This window comes from Podarcis vaucheri (genome assembly GCF_965113315.1).
Source record: "Podarcis vaucheri genome assembly, chromosome: Z".
In the NCBI taxonomy this organism is placed as follows: domain Eukaryota; kingdom Metazoa; phylum Chordata; class Lepidosauria; order Squamata; family Lacertidae; genus Podarcis; species Podarcis vaucheri.
In genome coordinates this window covers 42,183,398-42,203,764 of record NC_138758.1, presented here as the reverse complement: position 1 = coordinate 42,203,764, position 20,367 = coordinate 42,183,398, and the positions used below count along the sequence as shown (strand labels likewise).

The following is a 20,367-nucleotide window of genomic DNA, read 5'->3' as shown; positions in this document are numbered from 1 at the left end:
GAATCACTAGTTGAGCAGCTGTGTTTTCATATGTATTCCAGTCTTGTCTGGCCCACTTTTTCATGTTAAGAGCATCATTTTCATGTTCAGACTGAAAATAGTCAACTAAATCTCTTTATTTCAAATGAGCCACAAAGCATAATTGGGCAGACATACTTCAAACAATTGAACCTATTAAGTTTTCCCCATCCTGGCTGTACAGTGTGAAACAGCTTTCACAAAACAGTACTAATAGAACCACACAAGTCATTTTTGTTTCTAGTGACATAAATCATAGCAGGGGCTCAAAGAAACCACAGAACAAGCCCAAGAGAAAACCTCTCAGAGAGAATCTCTTGTCTGTATATATTTCAATTTATAGTTCAAAACACACTTTCTGCTTATTTCCTAGCAGGCACCTTCACTAATAACTCCTCTTAAATCAGTCCTCAGGTCATATTTCGCATGAGCACTTAAATGGATGTGTAAATAACTTCTGAATTAATTTATAGATGTAGCTTCAAAGGTAGTTAAAAAACAGAAGGAAAGGGGGAATGGCAGGTCTTTTCACTGGAATAATCTCAGCATTTTAAGTGCTCCTTGGGCCAGTGTTGAAATTCTTTCCCACTCCCAGATCATGCACCCAACAGGATTTCTCTACCCCTCATTGGCGAACATTCCACTCCAGAGTTTCTGGAGATTAATTCCCTGTTATCTGACTGCAGAAATAAGACTGCAAACAAATCTGCTGTTGAACACCACTTAATAGTGACTTTCAGAGCTCTACCGGAACCTCCTGAGAGCTGTGACAGACCTGGAAAAGCTCCTCTCAGGAAGTCCTGAAGGATTGATTTTTCTAAATGGCATGGGATGGAGAAAAACTGCTCAACCTCTGAAGGTAGTGGTGAAAATAAACCCAGATCACTTCACCTCAAAGCTTTGGTCCCTCTGCAGAAAGTGTTACCCTTTGAAGTTCACTCATACTAACTTTTGTGTCTCTGCAGCTGCTGTTAACAACTAAGAATACAAGCCAACACCTTCTGGTGGTGTCCCTGTCTAAGACACTACGGCACTTGGTAGAAAAGCTAAAGATGGATAAGAAGTAATAATAACAATAATAACAATAATAACAACAATAATAATAATAACCCCCAGTCATGTGATTTTTGTTACTGGGCTGTACCAGTTCACACTGCACACAGTGGAGAAAATCCTCCTGATTTCCTGTAAGAGCCAGGATGCCAGGAGATCGTAGTCTAGCCTTCTAGACCTTTATTTTATGTCAGGGAGCATTCCTCACTACAATCTGAATTGGAACAACCCAGCAACCTTCCCATTTGACACTTGTAGCATCCAAATCTCTCCCTCTGCCCTTCAAAGGTCCAATATTTTAAAGTGTTTGCTCACCTTTCCTGTAAACAACAATTGGGGCAATTTATATGCTGGAGGAAGCATCAATGAAGTACAGGCAAAGCATTTAAGATCAAGGCCAAAAGACTCAAAACACACACACCGCTGCACTGTTTTCGCCACTTTTAGGAGTCTGGCTACCTTGTGGTGTTCAACTATGTTAACAATGCATCTCTCACTGAGGAATTAACAGAAGGCAGAAAAACCACTGTTTATAAAAGGATCCCATGATTTGTAGGCCCTATGCCAGCTGCTGGCTAAGCATCAACTCTTAAATAAGGATAAACTTGACTGGCATAGTCCTTAACGTGGTCCTCAACATTATTTCCCAGCTATGTGAAATTTCGGAGTTAGAAATGCAGGGGAAAAAATGACCAAACCAATTCCTTCCTCAGATATTTTCCCCCCTCCACATCCAAAGCGAAATCCTATCCAGAAGTCCATTATCACCAGAGAGCAGCTGTTCCAATGTTATTCAGCTCCTTCCACAGCTGTGGTTGAAACAGCCTTGACATAATAAGGCCCTTCGCGCAGGTATGCCCTGAGCCTCAAGTAATGCTGGTTTCCAAAGATTTCAGCGATGGTCTTTGAATTGACCAGAGCCTTCACAAGTTCGTATTTGGCCTCCTTTGAAGATTTGTCTGGTTCCACTGATCTGTCTACGATGTATTCCACAAAGCCTGGACTACTGAGCATCATCCTCTGGGCCCAAGGTTGACTAGCAATGGCCTACAGCATTAACAAAAGAGAAAGATTTAAGACGTTATTCCTGCTCTTCTATTCCAAAAATTGGATTTCCAGGGCAGTGAATGCTCCTACTAAAACAACCATTTAAAAGTAAAATATAGCAGCAGCAAAACAAAACCACCAACAGCAATTCAGCCTGGAGGAGAACAAACTTAATACATCATAGCAATGTTCTTGATTTTCTTCAGAAAACATGAAACAAGTCCAACACACTTCATGGGGAACACTGATCTAGAGCCTGGGTGACTTCAGCTCACCTTCACCATGGGCAGAACACAGATCAAGAAGAATTAGAAATAGATGTCCTAATTGTAGCCAGCATTAATCATGTGAAATCCTGGGGTGGATCTTAGCTCAGGGATAGGAAACCTGTGGCCCTCCACATGTTGTTGGACTCCAGTTCTCTTCAGCCTCAGCCAGCATAGCCAATAGCCAGGGATGATGTGGGGTGGAGTCCAACAGCATCTGGATGGCCACCAGTTTCCCACCTTTGCCACTGAAGACAACCTGCATGCCTACAACAGACAAAGACTTTCTCCTACAGCCTATTTACTTAATGCCAGTTCATTCAGTTTCAGCTCTGCTTTTATCTCACAGTTAAATCAACTGAAAGGTACAATCTGAGCAGAGCTCCAGATTCCTCAAAGTCTGGTGTCCCATACAGGATTTCATTAAATCTGCAAGGACTAGACAACTCAAACAATGGGCTTGGGTAGTGCTGTGGTTTCCAAGCTGTCTCAAAAGGACTATTAGGTACATTCATTCAATCAGACAGGTCTCTGTTGTGAAAAAGCACTTACAGTGAAGACCTTTAAGGCACCACAGTGGAGATCAGGGAAGGGCTGGGTACTGATGCTCCTGAAGAGTTCCAAGGGCTGGCTGGATAGAGAGGAGAACCAGGATTCTGTCATGCCCAGGTGGTCTTCTGTCTGCTGGTCTGGCTGTATGTAAAATATGGCAAATGAGTTTGCAAATGCAGCTGATAATTTACTGTCTTGAGGGGAAAAATAAGGATGGTCAACATGGTACCCTCCATATGTTGTAGGACTCAATTCTCATCAGACCATGGCCAAAAGTGTGGATGGGATGATGGGAGTGGATGGGATGATGGGAGTTGTAGTCCAATATCTGGAAGGCACCACGTTGGCTGTGCCTAGGTCAGAGGAACACATCACCCTCAAGCCATCCTACAATTTACTCCACCTGCACACATGAAGTGTGCAAAACCTCCATGCATGCAAAACCTTTATAACAAAGGCAGCATAGTCACATTCTGCTTTTAAGCAAGTCTGTAAATGCACATTTCAGACACTGATTTGTTCTGTGCACAAATGTTTGAAGTTGAGTGGAAACACAACATTTTTTTCCTTTAACTGTTTATTTATCTTTTAAAGGTATTATACAGAACCATAACATTCAATAAACTCTCGAAGCACTTAATTTTTGTTCATACTTTTGATAAGTCTGAAAGGCTGACAAACAAGTCAGAAAAAATGTGAGTAATAGTTCTCTTGCTTTAACGCATCACTAGTGGATATCACAGATGCAGAAAGCTACCCAATTGTTATTGCTTTCTTCCAAGGGCTGATTCACACCTTTAATGCTCCATTTTTCATAAGAAACAGAATGTTTTCAATTCCATAAAACTTACCTGCAGATACAAAAGAGATGAAATTGCCTCAAGACACCGGACTCTCATCTCTGTCGGGGCATTCTTTGCTTGATGTCCTATTCTGTTTAGCACATGATGAAATCTACTCCCTGGGAAGACAAACTTTTTTTTAATCTTTCCATTACATAGGAAGTTGCTTTATACAGAGACCAGACTATTTCTCCATCAAGCCCAGTATTAGACAATACCTGCTTTGGAGAGTAATATCTTGAATTAACAATCATTTTTGCCTGTGGACATGGATCTGTTGCTTGAGTTACAACTAAAACCAGAAAATCTCTAACCACAGTTTGTCAATAAAGTTGCTCCAGATCTTAAAACCAAGTTTTAAACCATGTTTTGACTCTCCCTCCCCAGCCTAGCTGCTTATGCTATGATAGTAGCAACACTGAAGAAGGTTCTGCCAGCCATGTGTCCCAGCCAGCATGGCCAATGCCAGCAACAGATTCCCTATCCCTCCCTCCAGAGACTATCACATTAATTAGCAACCCTTGTACTTGAGATGAATCATTTTCCCACTTCCAATCAAACCTCCTTTCAAACTGAAGTTTAGAATTATGCAGGGTACATTTATAGCCTTCCTACATTCCTGTGACAAACTCTTCAGACCGATATGATTATAGCTACACATACAGACAAATGTTGTACAGACCCTTCTTCTGTAACACTAGCTTCCCTTCCACAGTTGACCCCAAGATCCCAAGTGTGTCCACTGCCACGCCAAACATGGTTGGGTCTTGGCTTTCTGCCATGCTGAATACTTTCTCCACAAATGCGGGGTATCGCTCACATAACTGCTGAGGACTGTCAACAATAGCCAAGTTGCCAAAAAATTTCACAAAGCCTGAAAAAACCAGAAAATAAAACAATAGGAGTTTTGTCACACCATACATGGAACATAGCATCTGGAAAGAGAAATAAAGACAGGCCGGGACATTGTGCACAAGCAATGCATGTAGTGAAGAGAAAGCCTACCAAAAACAAAAAGGACCAGATGGTCAAGGCAGGGAGGTTTTGTTTTACATGCCAAGCAGACACGTTTTTAGTACACTGTCACCTGTCAGAGTAAACTTAAGTCTAGGATTGGGGGTGGGCAACTCAGGGTCCAAGGCCTACTATTCTTCCAATGCATTCTATCTCAAAGTCACCAGGGTTAAACTCAAACCTGCTTTCCTCTGGGCTGCTCTAGCCATGTCTCTACCTGCTGTTGTTCGGTGTGGGGCAGGTAGGCACAGTTTGGGGAAAACAGGCTGGAAGGCCAAACAAGGAGGCCTAGGAGATTGAATCTGGCTCATGGGCCAGAGGCTGCGCATCCCTGAACTAAATAGTGAATTTTTTAAAAAAAATTACCAAAGTAGAATCATGCCAAGAAGGAAAACTTTTTAAATCACCTGGCAAGTAGAAGCTTGAGAAGGGATCAGAATCAGCCCCGATGATTATGTTGGAAATCTTATCAATGATTCCTTGTTGGGCGAGATATTGGCGTCCGTGGTAAATATGGGCGAGAGAGGTCAGCATCTCTATACACGTAGCTCTGCAACATAGACAGAACATGCAGGTGTATTGTTTAAGATTCCTTTCATTCTCAAAACAGTCCATCATTAATTCCTGGAGGAGACTACTACTTAATTAACTGGTAACGCTTTCTAGGTACTGTGCCAAAGTTTTCTGTTTTTGTTTTAAGTGGCACAGGCCCTGCCCTCAGGCTTACAAACCAGGACAGAGTATAAAAGGAAAGAAGAAGACAAAATTATAAGCATATTCAGATATAAAGCCTCCCAGTTAAATAGCAACCTGGTAAAATAGCTACTAAGCTGACAGCTCAAGGCAGCTGCTCTAAGTCTAACAAATTGAGTAGACTGTGCCATCTCATCTCTGAAGCCTCTGCTGTTTGAGGCAAGACATGTCTGAGAAGTAGGAGGTGGAAGGGAGGCACTGCGTATTTTTATACTAGCCATGCATTTGTAATAATGAGGTAAAACTAGTTTTATGAGCAGTTTTACTGGTATTATTCACTGCTGAATCACTGTTATGACTTTTGGTTTTACTGATGGGTTTTTTGTGATAGTTTATCAATTGGTTCTTAGCCACCCTGAGTTTCTGATTGTATGGCGAGAGGAAGAAAAACTGTGCAAAGAAAGCCCCTGCATGATTAGGCACTATTGTGCTGAGATATTTTGAGCTGCGTGGTAAGAAGGGAAGGCTACTTTCTTGCTCCTCTAGCACGTAAGCACTGGATCAATCAAACAATCAATCATTTTATTTGTATGCTACATTTCTTAAGTTGAAACCATGCTCAAAGCAGCTTGCAAGTATAAAAATATTACAAAATGTAGCCTTAAACAATAAATATTAAAGTGTACACAGTGAAATCAATCTATCTAAAGTAAAGATACAAAATTTAGTATCAGTAATAGCAACAATACCCCCGCTCTAGAGTCTGTTCAGCAGTCTCAGCTTTTGTAGCTGGAGTCAGTCAATCAGGGCCCCACCCTCCCAGACCAAGTGGAAAAAAGGCCTGCAAGACAGACAGCAGGTCTTCCAGGATTCACAGCTTCCAGCCACTTCAGCAGCCTCAGCTTTTGTATCCAAAGTATGAATGTATGAATCAAGGCAGAGAAAGGCAAGAGGCAAAGTATGCAGGGTTTGGGTGCATTCACAAATGTGCACAACTCTCAAAACTCTGGCATGCCAAGAAATAAAACTTTCTACTAACTCAATAGAAGCAGAATTACTCCAAAGCCATACATAATATGAAACAATCTAATGAGTGCCCACGACTGCTTCTGCCACACACCTGAGAAGCACATCATTCCCCGTCAGCTCCCCGATCAGCTCTGATATTAATCCGCTGTTCACGCAGTAATTCAATGAATCTGCCGACACCAAGGAGATACTGATAACCAACTAAGACAGAAGCACAGGAGAAAAGGACACTGAGATTTATTTCTTTTTTTAAAAAAACAGAACACCTACAACAAACACACACTATATGCCATTCATGCATGAAATTGTGCTTGCTCCACTTATAACTTCACTCACTGAATGAGGCTGTAGCAACGCTCAAGTCATAGCTACAAGCCTTGTGGTGGCTGCAACAGGACTTAAAAGGAATCATCATCATATATCATGACCAATATATCATGGTCCTGTGGGGAGGCCACTGCCACCTCCACACCCTGGAACAATGTTCCCCATAGCGTCCAATTGCTCCAAGGGGCATCTGTAGCCCCATTGTTTATTTACCTATATAAATGTGTTTTATTTCATAGCATCATAACTTCACATTAAAGGATTAACAATAACAAACATTGGCCTCTTGTGGTTTATTTTACAGAACATGGCATTTAAAAACAATACAGCACAAGTGGATAAAGCAACATCTACACACACAATCATATTCATAAAGAGGAATCTCAGTGTGATCCCCTTCAGGTGGTGGTGGTTGCACCAGCACACTAAAAAGACCGAGGGGGGTGGGATCTTAATAGCAGCTTTCAGAATATCTTGTAGGATTTTCATGTGGATTTTCCATAATAAAGGTCACATATTAGTGAAGAGATGGGAAGGAACGGACGTAAGACTGACTGCATAGAAAAGTGACACAGAACAGAGACTGGATTCATCCATCCATAACTTTTGCTTATTTTTTGTTTATATTTTACTGCAGGATCTTCTGAGAGTCACCTTTTGTGCCACATTGTGAGGCAGAAAGGCAGGATGCAGGCATTTTGAGGCAGACTACTGTCTGTACATGCCTGGTACCATGAACCAAGTCAATCCTCATAACTCCAGTGGAGGGTTCAGGGTTGTTCAGGGTACAACCATACCCTGTAGGCAGTAAAAGAGCATCATGACCTGCTCGGATCACATTATTTAGAGCAACTGCCAATGGGACTATTAGCAACATGTATCAGGGCACAAGCTATTGACAATGAGTGTCACCCATTTGAGGAAGGAAGATGCAATTAGGCATGGAGGCAAGACAACGTGAACCCAATATAAGCTTTAAGACAATCATGTTCCCATGGAAATAAATGGGATGGAAGAGCTGCCAGTGTTATGATAATAAAAATAACTGTAGAAGAAGAAGAAGAAGAATTTGGATTTGATATCCCGCCTTTCACTCCCCTTCAGGAGTCTCAAAGCGGCTAACATTCTCCTTTCCCTTCCTCCCCCACAACAAACACTCTGTGAGGTGAGTGGGGCTGAGAGACTTCACAGAAGTGTGACTGGCCCAAGGTCACCCAGCAGCTGCATGTGGAGGAGCGGAGACACAAACCCGGTTTCCCAGATTACGTGACTACCGCTCTTAACCACTACACCGCACTGGCTCTCTGTGTCTGTAGGTAAGATAACTAACTCACTTAAGCCTCCAGGGAAATTGAGGAAGACTGTACCCAGTTTAGCCATGTGTTAATGTAAAACCAAATCGGTCCAGGTGATTCTAAGCAATACTACACAGAAACTTGTGAACTTTAATGCTATTAGTCCAATTTGTACTTCTGCTATATTTGAGGGGCAGGGAATCTTATGTCCAGGGCAAGGGCCAAATGCCTATCTTGCCCTTGGGAATCTCCTAAGCAGCTAATTAAGTGTTTCCCAAACTCTATCCCCAGCTGTTGTTTGTCTACTACTCCAACCATCCCTAGCTAGCAGGGCCAGTGGCCAGGGATGATGGGAGCTGTAGTCCAACAACAGCTGGAGACCCAAGTTTGAGAAACACTGAGCTAACTGCATTCCCAATCTTTTCTTGGCAGCTGTGGATATTCCACATCTGATGTCACAGGCTGTCAGGCAAGTGACAAGTTGGCATGGCTGGCAAAAACTGCCAGAGGCTCCCCACCCAGTGGATTAGAATTAAAGGGGCAGCTAGAACACTAAGGGAAAAGGGATGCTTACCTCATACACACGGCAGCGAACAATGTCACTCCTGGTCATGACATTTTTCAAGTCAACTAGCAAGTTGCCCGCAAGCAGTGCCTCCAAGCTCTCTGCAGTTTTTGCTACCTTTGTCAGTGATGTGATGGCCTAGAAAACAAAGGGGAGTAGCTATGTGAACTGGAGAAAAATAGACAGCAGAATTAGACACAAAATTAGATTTCAGTTGCAGAATTCTACCTCTAAATGTCAATGTTTAAGTGCTTCAGGTGTTATGTTTTCCAGACACATGGTACCCAAGGCAGCCTCTGCAAATGGATGTTCACACATTTATTTGGATGTTTAGCTCCCCCTACCCTCAAGAATTCAGGGAAGGATGGGGCAGTGACACCATCAAAATAAGGTGGTGATTTGATCTCCTGCTGCTTCCTTCCCCAAAAGCAAAACACTGGAAAAAATCATAATAGAAAGTTCAATGATAAACATCTAGCAAGATCTCTGCATACAAACGCTGCAGTGCAGATGTGAACTTAAAATTTACATCACAGCACTTTGTGAAGTAGACATAGGGTGCTGATGGGGTTACCCATTCAAACTCCTAATAATTTATGAAGGAGTTTCTAGATGTAGGGATTTTTCTGTTAGCAAGGTTGTGATTAGGGAGGCGGAGTTGATTAGGGAGGCGGAGTTGCAAAAGTTAATCCCTTTTGGAATTCAGAGCATCTTTATTGTGCGCTGATGGAATACTGCCTGTTATATGCCACATAATTTTAAACTGGCCATAGAATGCCACACTAAACTGCAATGATTTGGAATGTAAATGGCCTCGCTAAGTCAAATAAAGATAACCCAGACGAAAACAAACAAACAAATAAATAACAGAAACATTAAAATAAATGAAATGCCATACTGATACAAAAACCTTCCTCCCAAGTGGTGGAGATTTGTACTTTTTACAAGTTATTTCCAAAAGTAGAGGATCAGCAATCTAGATTTCTCCCAAAATTGATTTTCAATTAAAATATACAGTGGTACCACGGGTTACATACGCTTCAGGTTACAGACTCCGCTAACCCAGAAATAGTGCTTCAGGTTAAGAACTTTGCTTCAGGATGAGAACAGAAATAGTGCTACGGCGGCAGCAGGAGGCCCCATTAGCTAAAGTGGTACTTCAGGTTAAGAACAGTTTCAGGTTAAGAACGGACCTCCGGAACGAATTAAGTACTTAACCCGAGGTACCACTGTATACTAAGTGCTTTGTTTATCTTCCTCAAAGGTCTACTCCTGGCCTGCATTATGTTTCTAATACTCAACAAGAACAATTTCTGGATGAAACTTTTACATTAAGTTTGGCAAAGTTATATTGGGAGATACACCAGGTTATACATTTTCAAAATCAGTCAAAACTTAGGCATTATACAGCTTAAATAGTTTGGGCAGTTACTCAACTCAAGCAACCCACTGGGAAAGGGAATCATCTCCCAACTATATAAAATCCCCACACAATAGGTTAACCTTCCTCTAACTTCATTAAGACAAAAATGGGGGGAAGATTCTGGAGAAGAATTAGAGGAACAACTCTAGGAACTACCATTTGGATCCATCTCAATTAGAAAATGCTTTAAACATAGTACATCGCTGGTACCTGTTCCCAGCCAGATTATATAGAATTAATCATAACTCATCCAACCTTTGCTGGTAAGAATGGTTCTCTAGTACATATGTGGTGGTTTTGCCCAAAAATTATTCCCTTTTGGGAAACAGATTTTCAAACAAGTAATCAAATGAGGGGATAATTGCTACAGCCAAATCAAAAAATAGCCCTACATTATTTTACTGGTCAGATTAACAACCTAACCAATAAAGATGTCATCCTCCATTTATTAACTGCAGCCAGATTAGTGATTGCAAAAAAATGGAAAACTTTAAATACAAATCTTTCTGAAGCCTGGATTTAGCAAGTATGGGACACTGTGCTTATGGACAAATTAACCATTTCACTAAAGGAATATTGATCTGGAAGAGAAAGATACACACCTTCTAGATGATACAGTATCCTTTTATTAATTGATGAAGATAATCAAACATGGTTTGCACCCTCCATTGACTCATGGAAACTTATGGAGAAGCACTTTCATTTGATTGCCTTTTTTGGAACATCTAAAACTACAACCATCAGCTACTATTTTGCTTTCTTTTCTGTACAACTACAAAGCTCTTCATTCCTTGTATGGTATGTTTAGCTACTTGAAATTAAAAATCAATTTTTTAAAACTATAAAAAGAAGTCAGAAGAGGTAGCACATTATCATACACAAACCTGCAAGTTTGTAACCAGAAGAGTTTGCCTGTTTTGTGGCAACAGCTGCTCTGATTCACAAAACCTTTCCTGACAGGTCACCAGGAACCCATCCTTGCTCACCAAGGGCAACCAGGCAAATGGTATTTGCAAGCCTGTGTTTTATTTATTTATAAAATGCTTAAAATACAGTGGTACTGAAGCACGTGAACGTAAGCGGGTACTCGCTCAGTGTTAAATAAGGATCAGGCAGACTCAGCAATGGAGAATAAGAAGGTAAGGTTTATTGCCAGGCAATAAGGACCCAGTTTGGAATCTCTTCCAAAAGGAACTGGGACCCCGATTGACAGAAATCTAGAGGTCTTTATACCTGAGCAAATCACAGCAAATCATAGATCATGAGACAACCATGAGGGATTCACGATATTGTCAGCGAGAATCAGCCAATTAGCAAGCTCTTGTCACGCTACCAGCTCCTGGTCAAGCACTGGTCAAGCACAGGGTTCTAGTTCTGCTTTCCGATGCTTCCAGTGATGCTCTGTCTAACCTTTCCCCTAGTTATGACAGGACAGGGAGTTTGGAGATTTTGTGGTTTTGCTCTTCCTGTTCTGTGGATTAATTTAGCCTGTATCTGAGGGGATTTTGTACCAGAATCTCTGATTCACGTCTTCCCCTTGTCTAGGGTACACGGATGTTTGTAGGGGAAAGGTCGGCTCCTAACTTTGCTGTCCCAAGCAGTTTGCAGTTAGCTAAGGCACAGCTTCCCTTTGATTCAAAATGGATTATAAAATACTGTAAGCCTTGATTATGTGTAAGCATATATGAATATATTGATTACTGATAACTGATTATATGGATAGCATAGGGGTAGCCCTTCTTCCTTGCCTCAGTACCTCGGGTTAAGAACTTAATTCATTCCAGAGGTCCGTTCCTAACCTGAAACTGTTCTTAACCTGAAGCAAAACTTTAGCTAATGGGGCCTCCTGCTGCCGCCGCACTGCCAGAGCATGATTTCTGTTCTCATCCTGAAGCAAAGTTCTTAACCCAAGGTACGATTTCTGGGTTAGCGGAGTCTTTAACCTGAAGCGTCTGTAACCTGAAGCATTTGTAACCTGAGGTACCACTGTACCACAATGTCATCAAAAGTATCAGATCAGTTTTAAGTTTTACACAAACCACACAAAATTAAAACCACAGATCACCAGCTAATTATTACATTCCCTCCTTAATTATCTGCATAAGTCTGACAGTGCAAAAAGCCTTCAGCATGCATTTAAATATTCCTACAGAAACAGCTGGTAAAGCTCTAATGTAAGAGCACTGCCCACCCATGGCTGGGCCAATAACGCTGGAGGCTCAGTTTTGCGCTGACATCAGAGGAACCTCACCCACTTGATGATTATGCTGAAGGCTCTGTAGCCAGCTGTTGTTAAACTGGCTCCAGTTTAAAGCTCTTACCTCTTTTGCCACTGCTAGTTTCTCATCAGCAATGCAATAAATGACCTGCCTCAGCAACTCAGGAGTGTTGAGGATTTCTCTGGCAGCACTGGGATCTTCAACTATCTTTCCAACCTACAGATTCAACATGGTGTTGAAAGGCATTAGGCAGTTTCCAACAACTACTCAGTGCACAAGTTTAAGTAGTTAAATAAAGGTTCCTTCCATTCCGACCCCCACTACCAGCCTTTTTAAACAAAGAAAATGTTGAAGGGCTGTATCATTTTAAGGAACTAGTGAATAAAAATAAACTGAAGGGAAGGGGGTATACATTTGCTCCTCTCACTTTGTTGTTGTTGGGGGTTTTTTTAAGGAGAGTGATATGCAGACAGAGGAAAGTTTTATCCACTCCCTCTCTGTGAAGAGGCCTAGAATGCCCCAAACTGCTTTTGCTAATCCACTGATTGGATTGAAAAAAATTAAAGCTGCCCCCCCCAACCTACCAGGAGCCCTTAAAAAAATCTGTATCACCCAATGATAGCTTCTGCAACAAGTGTGTGGATCATCTAAAAACAACATCCACAGAATGGTTTATCCTGAGAACTACTTTATTCCTATGCAAGTTTAGCAAATATAAATCTATTAAATTCATGATCCAAACACCAGCCATACAAATTTTAAGGAGTCATTAAGATTTGCGCCCCTAGCCTGGATCTCCCTCCTGGCTGATGTCCTCTGAAAGTCACTGGTTGCTCAGGGTCATTAAACCCAACTCACAGCAATCCATGGATGTGTCCCAACCCATCCAGAGCCTTCCAAATTTGCCTGATTTGGCTTAGGACTCGCCAAATCCTGTGCAGAGCCCTAATGTATATGTATGTACATTATAAATAAGAAATCTCCTCCTTCCTGATAAAGATCTCCAAAAATGTCATTTTAACAGATAAGTAATGAAGCATACCTGAGCTATTGTTAGAATTTTGACTGAATTATCTGGATGGAAGAGCCCTTTCTGAAGTTCTTCACCAAAGTTTTGGATTACATACAAGGGATCCATGATCTGCAGTAACCGCTCCAGGATGGAAACACATAAAGAGATCTGCTCACTGTTTTGAAGGGAAAAAATAAGTTAGTTGAAAGGCTTTTTAAAAACCAAACCAAAACAAAAAACACCATTACAACCCCAAATAGTTTAATACGTGGGTATCTGCTTCTTTACCAAAATCCACTAATAGGATTACTGATTCAAAAGAAAAAGGTAAGAAAGTACAAGAAACAAGACCCCTTTCTGTACTGGTATCCAGAGTACAGTGATACCTTGTGTTGCGCCCGCTTCATGTTGCGTCTTTTCGCGTTACGTCCCGTGGCAACCTGGAAGTACCAGGATGGGTTACTTCTGGGTTTCACCGCTCACGCCTGCGCAGAAGTGCTGAATTGCGCTTCGCACATACGCAGAAGCACCAAATTGTGCCACACACCTGTACAGACACAGCACTTCGAGTTACGGGCATTTCACGTTACGGACAGGCCTCCGGAATGGATCCCGTCCATAACACGAGGTACTACTGTACATTAACACCCTGTCCAGGCTTATTAATTCAGCACCAAAATTTGCTCTTTTTAAAAGCACCAATTAAAATCTGTGATATTCTTGTTTATAATAATGTGAAGTTTCAGAGTGGCTAGTCATTTGCCTACATTTATTACAGTGGACGCTTGGGTTGCGAACGTGATCCGTGCAGGATGCATGTTCACAACCCGCAGCGGCGCTTCTGCGCATGCGCGGGTTGTGATTTGGCGCTTCTGCGCAAGCGCGATTTAGCGCTTCTGCGCATGTACAACTCCCAAAACCCGGAAGTAACCCGTTTCAGTACTTCCGGGTTTCGACGGGTCTGAAAAAACGCAACCTGAAGCGTCTGTAACCCGAGGTATGACTGTATCTTGTATCACTAATTTATTCTTATTTATTCATGAAATGTACATACCATTTGATTATGTAAGGGGGGAAAGCCTCTAAGTGGTTTACAAAGGAAGGTAAAACAATATAATCACCACTAGAAAATATACAAACAATAATCTAAAACATACAGAATGTTAGAACAGCAATAAAATAGACTAAAACAAATTAAAATTCATGTCACCTTCTAAAAAACCTCTAACAAAAAAAATGCCCCCAAAGCCACCTTGGTGGATTAAAAATGGTTGGAGCTACAAGGTGTTTTAAAATTAAAATATAAACTTTTTAAAATAACAACAACAACAACAAGCCACATCCCAAGATGTGGTAAATGTTACCCTTGCCCCAGGGCCGGATTTAGATGAAGAGAGACCCTAGCCTACTCCACTTGCGAGGCCCTCACAACTAGAAGAAAATGGAAGTGTTATAAACAAAATTGAGTGAAGCCAAGGATGATGGTACACGGTACTTTTTTTAAAAATTGGCTTCAAGTGCATCTAATATAGGAATAATGGATTTTATCCTAAACTTATCTCTTGAAGAAAGTGCATCTGAGGCATCAGGTGAACTTCTGTCATTTCTTTGCGGTTCCCTCACTCTTTGTCTCCTTGTTTTGTAGTTAACATTTGGCAAGGTGGTTTTTGCTCATTTCTCAAGCTTATCAAAATCTTCTCTAATTTTCCTTTAAAAATCCAGAAGTGAACTGTACAAGCTTGCACAAGAACTCAATAACAGGTCTGATTTCTGAAGGGCTTTGCTGACCTTGTGAAAGTGACCTAGCACACGGATTTATATCTCTTAAGATTCTGCAGATTTATGTAGCCTATACATAAATACGGCACTGCCCCACTCTTTTCTTCCCAAACCTATATTGATATAACACCAATGTCTCACAACAAACCTGAAGAAAGAGACAATGCATGTGCTTTTGAAAAGAGGGGAAATTATTTTAAAGAAAAGGAGTGTGCGGCAGCCCCCAGTATTTAAATAGCCCACACCCCTATTACATCATTAGAACCAGAAGATAAACCTATGAAACTAGGAAAGAGCAAAAAAATAGCAATGTTTGGTCCAGATCCTAGGTACTGCACCCTCACTAAAGGAGACTGTATGGATGATTCACTAAATGATTTTAGGATGACGTGTGTACCTGAGCTTATGGCCTCAAATTCTGCTTTATTACAAAAATGATGACGACTCCTGATCCTAAACTGAATATTTAGTTGCCCAACCACCCCCTCCTCTCAACTGCCTCACATTCAAACTACCTTTCAAATCCTCATCCAATCATCACTTACCACCAGAATTCCACTCTCTCTATCCCCCTCCCTCCTTAACATTCCCATCAAACTGTAATTCTGATACAATTACCTTAATAACCCTATTACATTCAATATTTTATACACACTGCTCCCTATAACCACACTGTTAGAAGCACTTGAGCTTCCCAGTTCCTGGTTCCTAGGAAATGGGGGTGAGCAAACTGCAGGACCCCCTGGAAGGACAGATCCTGAAGCTGAGGCTCCAATACTTCGACCACCTCATGAGAAGAGAAGACTCCCTGGAAAAGACCCTGATGCTGGGAAAGATGGAGGGCATGAGGACAAGGGGAAGGCAGAGGATGAGATGGTTGGACACTGTTCTCGAAGCTACCAGCATGAATTTGACCAAAATGCGGGAGGCAGTGGAAGACAAGAGTGCCTGGCGTGCTCTGGTCCAGGGGGTCGCGAAGACAGCCCTTTAGACTTTAGTTATTGAAAGGGCTGCATGGTGCGGATCTCATATCAGTGTTATGGTGCTAGCATGGCTGGGAGCCAGGCACCTGCTGATTGCTCCATTTTCTTTGCAGGGGGGGGGAGCCTTTCCCCAACATATACTTTGTTCTGGTCAAATCCCTGGAGAGACGTGACGACTCTCAGGTACTGGAGAAAAGGGAAGCAAGGGGTCCTTGTGAAACACGTTTGGGGAGTCTGTGGCTTCCATGAAGCGCTTTTCAGAAACATTGCTCCCTCCAACAGGGGAGGCTGAGCATAGCTATCACAGCTAGTTGTCTTTGATAGGCATCTCGTCCATGCAATTGTCTAGCACTCTTTGAAAGCCATCCCCTCCAAGATGCTCTTGTGGTGCATCTGATTCTCCTATGCTTCCTTGCTCCTGCAAGGAGATGACTACAGTGGTACCACAGGTTAAGGACTTAATTTGTTCTGCAGGTTCATTCTTAACCTGAAACTGTTCTTAACCTGTGGTACCTCTTTAGCTAATGGGGCCTCCTGCTGCCACCATGACACCGCCGCCCAATTTCTGTTCTCATCCTGAGGTAAAGTTCTTAACCCGAGGTACTATTTCTGGGTTAGCAGAGTCTGTAACCTGAAGCATCTGTAAACTGAAGCATCCGTAACCCAAGGTACCTCTGTATTGAGAGATCCTTTGGTTAACATTCATCTGGGCTGGAAAATATTAAAGAATCAGAGGAGGTGAGCTTTCCTTAAAGCACAACTGATCAAAGGAAGGCAGATCCATTAGCATCTTGATAAAGATCCTCAGATGACAAAAGATGCTATCATACCCCACAAGCATCTCAGAAAAAGCTGATGGAGCAGTTAAGTGGTCAGTGGGGCTCCAGGTTGCCATTTCTGGATCCCACCACAGCCCTTCCAAGTTGCTCAAGAAATCAATGTCACAACAGTTTTTTCCTCGCATCTCCTCCCCATGATCCCTCGTGGGGCCTTCTCAGACAAATGCTGTGTCTGAAACCAGCAGATCGCACCAAACCAGTAATCAAGGACCCAGTCAGAAAGTAGTGTGAACAGTCATACCAGAAATAAGCAAAATAACCAAACAGGTATGTACTAGAAGTCACCCCAGAACTGGCCCTACTGAACACCTTCCAAGATAGCAATGCCCACTTACACTAGAAAGAGTTCATAACTCACCGACAGCATATGATTCAATATGGCTAACTTAACCCGGCAAACCCCCCCTCACCCACACACAAACAAATCCCACTGCAGCCAGCCAAAGACCATCGGCCACCCCAACCTCTCTCACCACCAAGGGAACATAACAAGCGAATAGAAAGAGAACTTCCCCCATGGGACACTGACACAAAAACCCCAAGCATACACTAAATAAAAGAACTTAAGCTTTGCCACCCCAGCCCCTCTCTCCCGTCGCCGTCTCGCCCCCACCCACACCCCTGCAATTCAGAGACAACGGGCTATCGCCAGAGCTGGCCCTACTCCAGAACAAACTTGCTGAAATTAACAAACATGAGCAACTTAGGCCCAGTTTCATGGAGTCGAGGGGCAACCGAGCAATGAAAAAAGACACAGCCCGGAAAGGTGCACGATCTCCTCCACTGAGGATTAGACGTTTGTGGGAGCGGAGCGGCGGTTATTGGTTTATGCTTTGCTTTGCCGTGTATTTTGGCAACCTCGTTTTCTATTTTTATGTTGTTAACCAGTCCTGCGATCTTCTGGGTTAACGAGGGCAGTTCTTAAAAATATAATACTGTAAACAAAAATGGAGAGAGAAATAGAATCCCCCCTCCCTCTGTACACACACACCTTTAAACAGGCGGCTGGGTCTGTTAAGCGCCACAGAGACCCCCGAGGGACATCTAGTCTAACCCCCTGCAGGGTAGGAATCTCAACACGCGTTCTCCATGGCTGGCATCCTCCCCCCCCCCAATTATTGTTTGTTTTATACCCCGCCTTCCCTTCCCCCCTGACAGGGATCCGAGGCGGCTTAATAAAAAGCAAGAGCCGCCCGATCTCTCTCCACTCACCTTCCCCCGCGGGCCGTGAGAGCGAAGAGTCCCGCCAAGGGGAGCTCGGACCGCCGCTCCCGCAGAGCATTGAGAGGAACGGCGAGCAAGGCCAAGTGCAAAGCGCGCAGCTCCTCGAGCGGCTCCTCCAGCAGCTGGACCCTCGCGAGCAGGTGCAGCGCCTCATCCACCTCTGGCGCCGCCATATTTGAATGTCTGGGAGAGCAGAAGAGTGTGCTGAGGGGGGGGGGCAGAGGAAGAAGAGGAAGTGAAAGGAGTCTCGCGAGACTTCGGTCCTTAGCAACCGAAGCGGCGGCGTAACCACTGCCGGTGCCTCATCACGGCCGCAGCACTCGGGTACAAAGGCAACGCCTCCTATGTCTTGAGAGCCCCTTGTGACTTAGGCGCTCGGGCTTCTGATTGGCTGAAGGAGGAAGGAGGGCGGGGCGCACTTCATTTTTTTTCCCTGGTAAAGAGTTAAAAGCGTCAGTTTTTAAGACTCGCTTCCGTGTTCCCACATGAAGGACATGCGGGGCTAAAACGACTATACATGTAAATATATATTTCGAAAACAGAAGGGGGGAAAAGAACCAAATTAGAACAGAGTAACGAGATTCTTCGCGTTGTTACGGGCTCCTCAAACACAAGTTCTCCGCCTGCTGCAGGCAGGCAGTTTGAGCTCCTGCCCCATAAATGTCGTCTCTTCCCTGGTCAGACGGTGACCGGAAATGATGTGGCGTTAATCTTTGCACTGAGTGCCCTCCGTTCTTCGCTCAGCAAAAGCAAATGTTCGCAGCCTGAAAGAGCGACAGAAGCAGCCATGTTCGAGTTCCCAAAGGTGCCTCCGAGCATGTGAAGAATTCCCTTAACACTCGTCCCGCGGCCGCCATTTAGCAGTATCAAGATCATAAAGAAGTGTTTACATTAAAACATGACGCGCAAATCCATAAAATAAATTATGGGTTAGTTCATTAAAGCGTTGATAACATCAAGGTCACAGGTTCGATCCCCAGGTGGGCCAGCAGCATATTCCTGCACTGCAGGGGGTTGGACTAGATGGCCCTTAACGTCCCTTCCAACTCTACGGTTCTATGATACTATGAAATCAACACACCGAGAGGTTAAGTATATCAAGCATTCCCAAAGTCCCATTTTACAGCAGGGCAAACCTAGATCAAAAGACGGTTGCCAAGGTTTGACTCTGTATGCACTACTGTAGATATTTAAAGCACACATTTCATCCCTCCAGAAAATCATGGGGGACAGCAATTTGTTAAGGGTGCTGGGAATTGTAGCTCTGTGAAGGGTAAACTACAGTTGATAGAATTTGAGATGTAGGAGTTGCACTTTAAATGCTCTTGTATGCATCCAATAAAGGAATGCATGAATGTGCAGGGTGTCTTTGTTCAAAGGGATTTATCAAAAGAAAAAAAAGAGATTTAAGGGCAAATTTGGCCATATACCAACAATACAGGGAGGTATCTAGTACTCACAATAAGGCAGTTAAAGTTGGTCTGCTCTTCATCACTTGGGATAACATTTGGGTTTCACGTGATGAAATGCCCCAGTTATACATCACGCCTTAATAACTTGGAACCAGGTTACCTACGAGATTGCCTTGTCCCACACATGCCCAGTCGACTGCTTCAGTTGGTGGATTTGGCACTAAGTACTACAGGTGCCACATAATAAATACCCTGGCACCTTCACCTTTACTCTTTTTCGGTGCCTGCTTAAAACATTATTGTTTAGGTAAGCCTACCCAGATGCTTAGAAAGTTGAAGTAATTTAAATCTGTTTTAGTATTTTAACTTTTGAATGTTTTGAAGTAGGGCTGGGAATTTTCATCATTTTACTGCTTCTTATCTTTTTGTACACCACTTTGAGGGGGGGTTCTCCATTTTAAGCAGTATATAAATTTCATTCAATACTTAAATGAATAATAATTATATATCTTATTTACAAATTTATAATCTGCACTTTCATAAACACATAGCAAGACAGAGTACAACATATAAGGATAAAATGATCCAAAGATCCATAAAAACATAAAGATATATTAGAACTCAGTAAAAGGAAAAAGGAAATCATATTGCAAAGGCCTGTCTAAACAAGTTTTCAAAGGATGCCTGAAGGAAAGGAAGGATGGTCATTATTATTATTACTACTATTATTTAAAAAGTTTATTTATTATTCATTGGATTTGTATATGGGCTTTCT

The 20,367-nt window shown here is 42.6% G+C and overlaps 1 protein-coding gene and 1 long non-coding RNA gene across 2 annotated transcripts in view; one reads left to right on the top strand and one right to left on the bottom strand.

Moving 5' to 3' along the window:
• Window positions 1-20,367, top strand: part of LOC309524425 — a 275,240-nt gene that overhangs the window by 238,828 nt on the left and 16,045 nt on the right. The window lies entirely within an intron of this gene.
• Window positions 99-18,412, bottom strand: PSMD5 (proteasome 26S subunit, non-ATPase 5). Its single transcript, XM_082208944.1, has 10 exons — window positions 18,169-18,412; window positions 13,386-13,530; window positions 12,446-12,559; window positions 8,711-8,839; window positions 6,606-6,715; window positions 5,200-5,342; window positions 4,461-4,652; window positions 3,788-3,897; window positions 2,937-3,077; window positions 99-2,118 (listed from the first exon to the last, which is right to left on the bottom strand). The coding sequence occupies exons 1-10, from the start codon at window positions 18,351-18,353 to the stop codon at window positions 1,861-1,863; spliced, it is 1,527 nt and encodes a 508-aa protein (XP_082065070.1). The 5' UTR covers window positions 18,354-18,412; the 3' UTR covers window positions 99-1,860.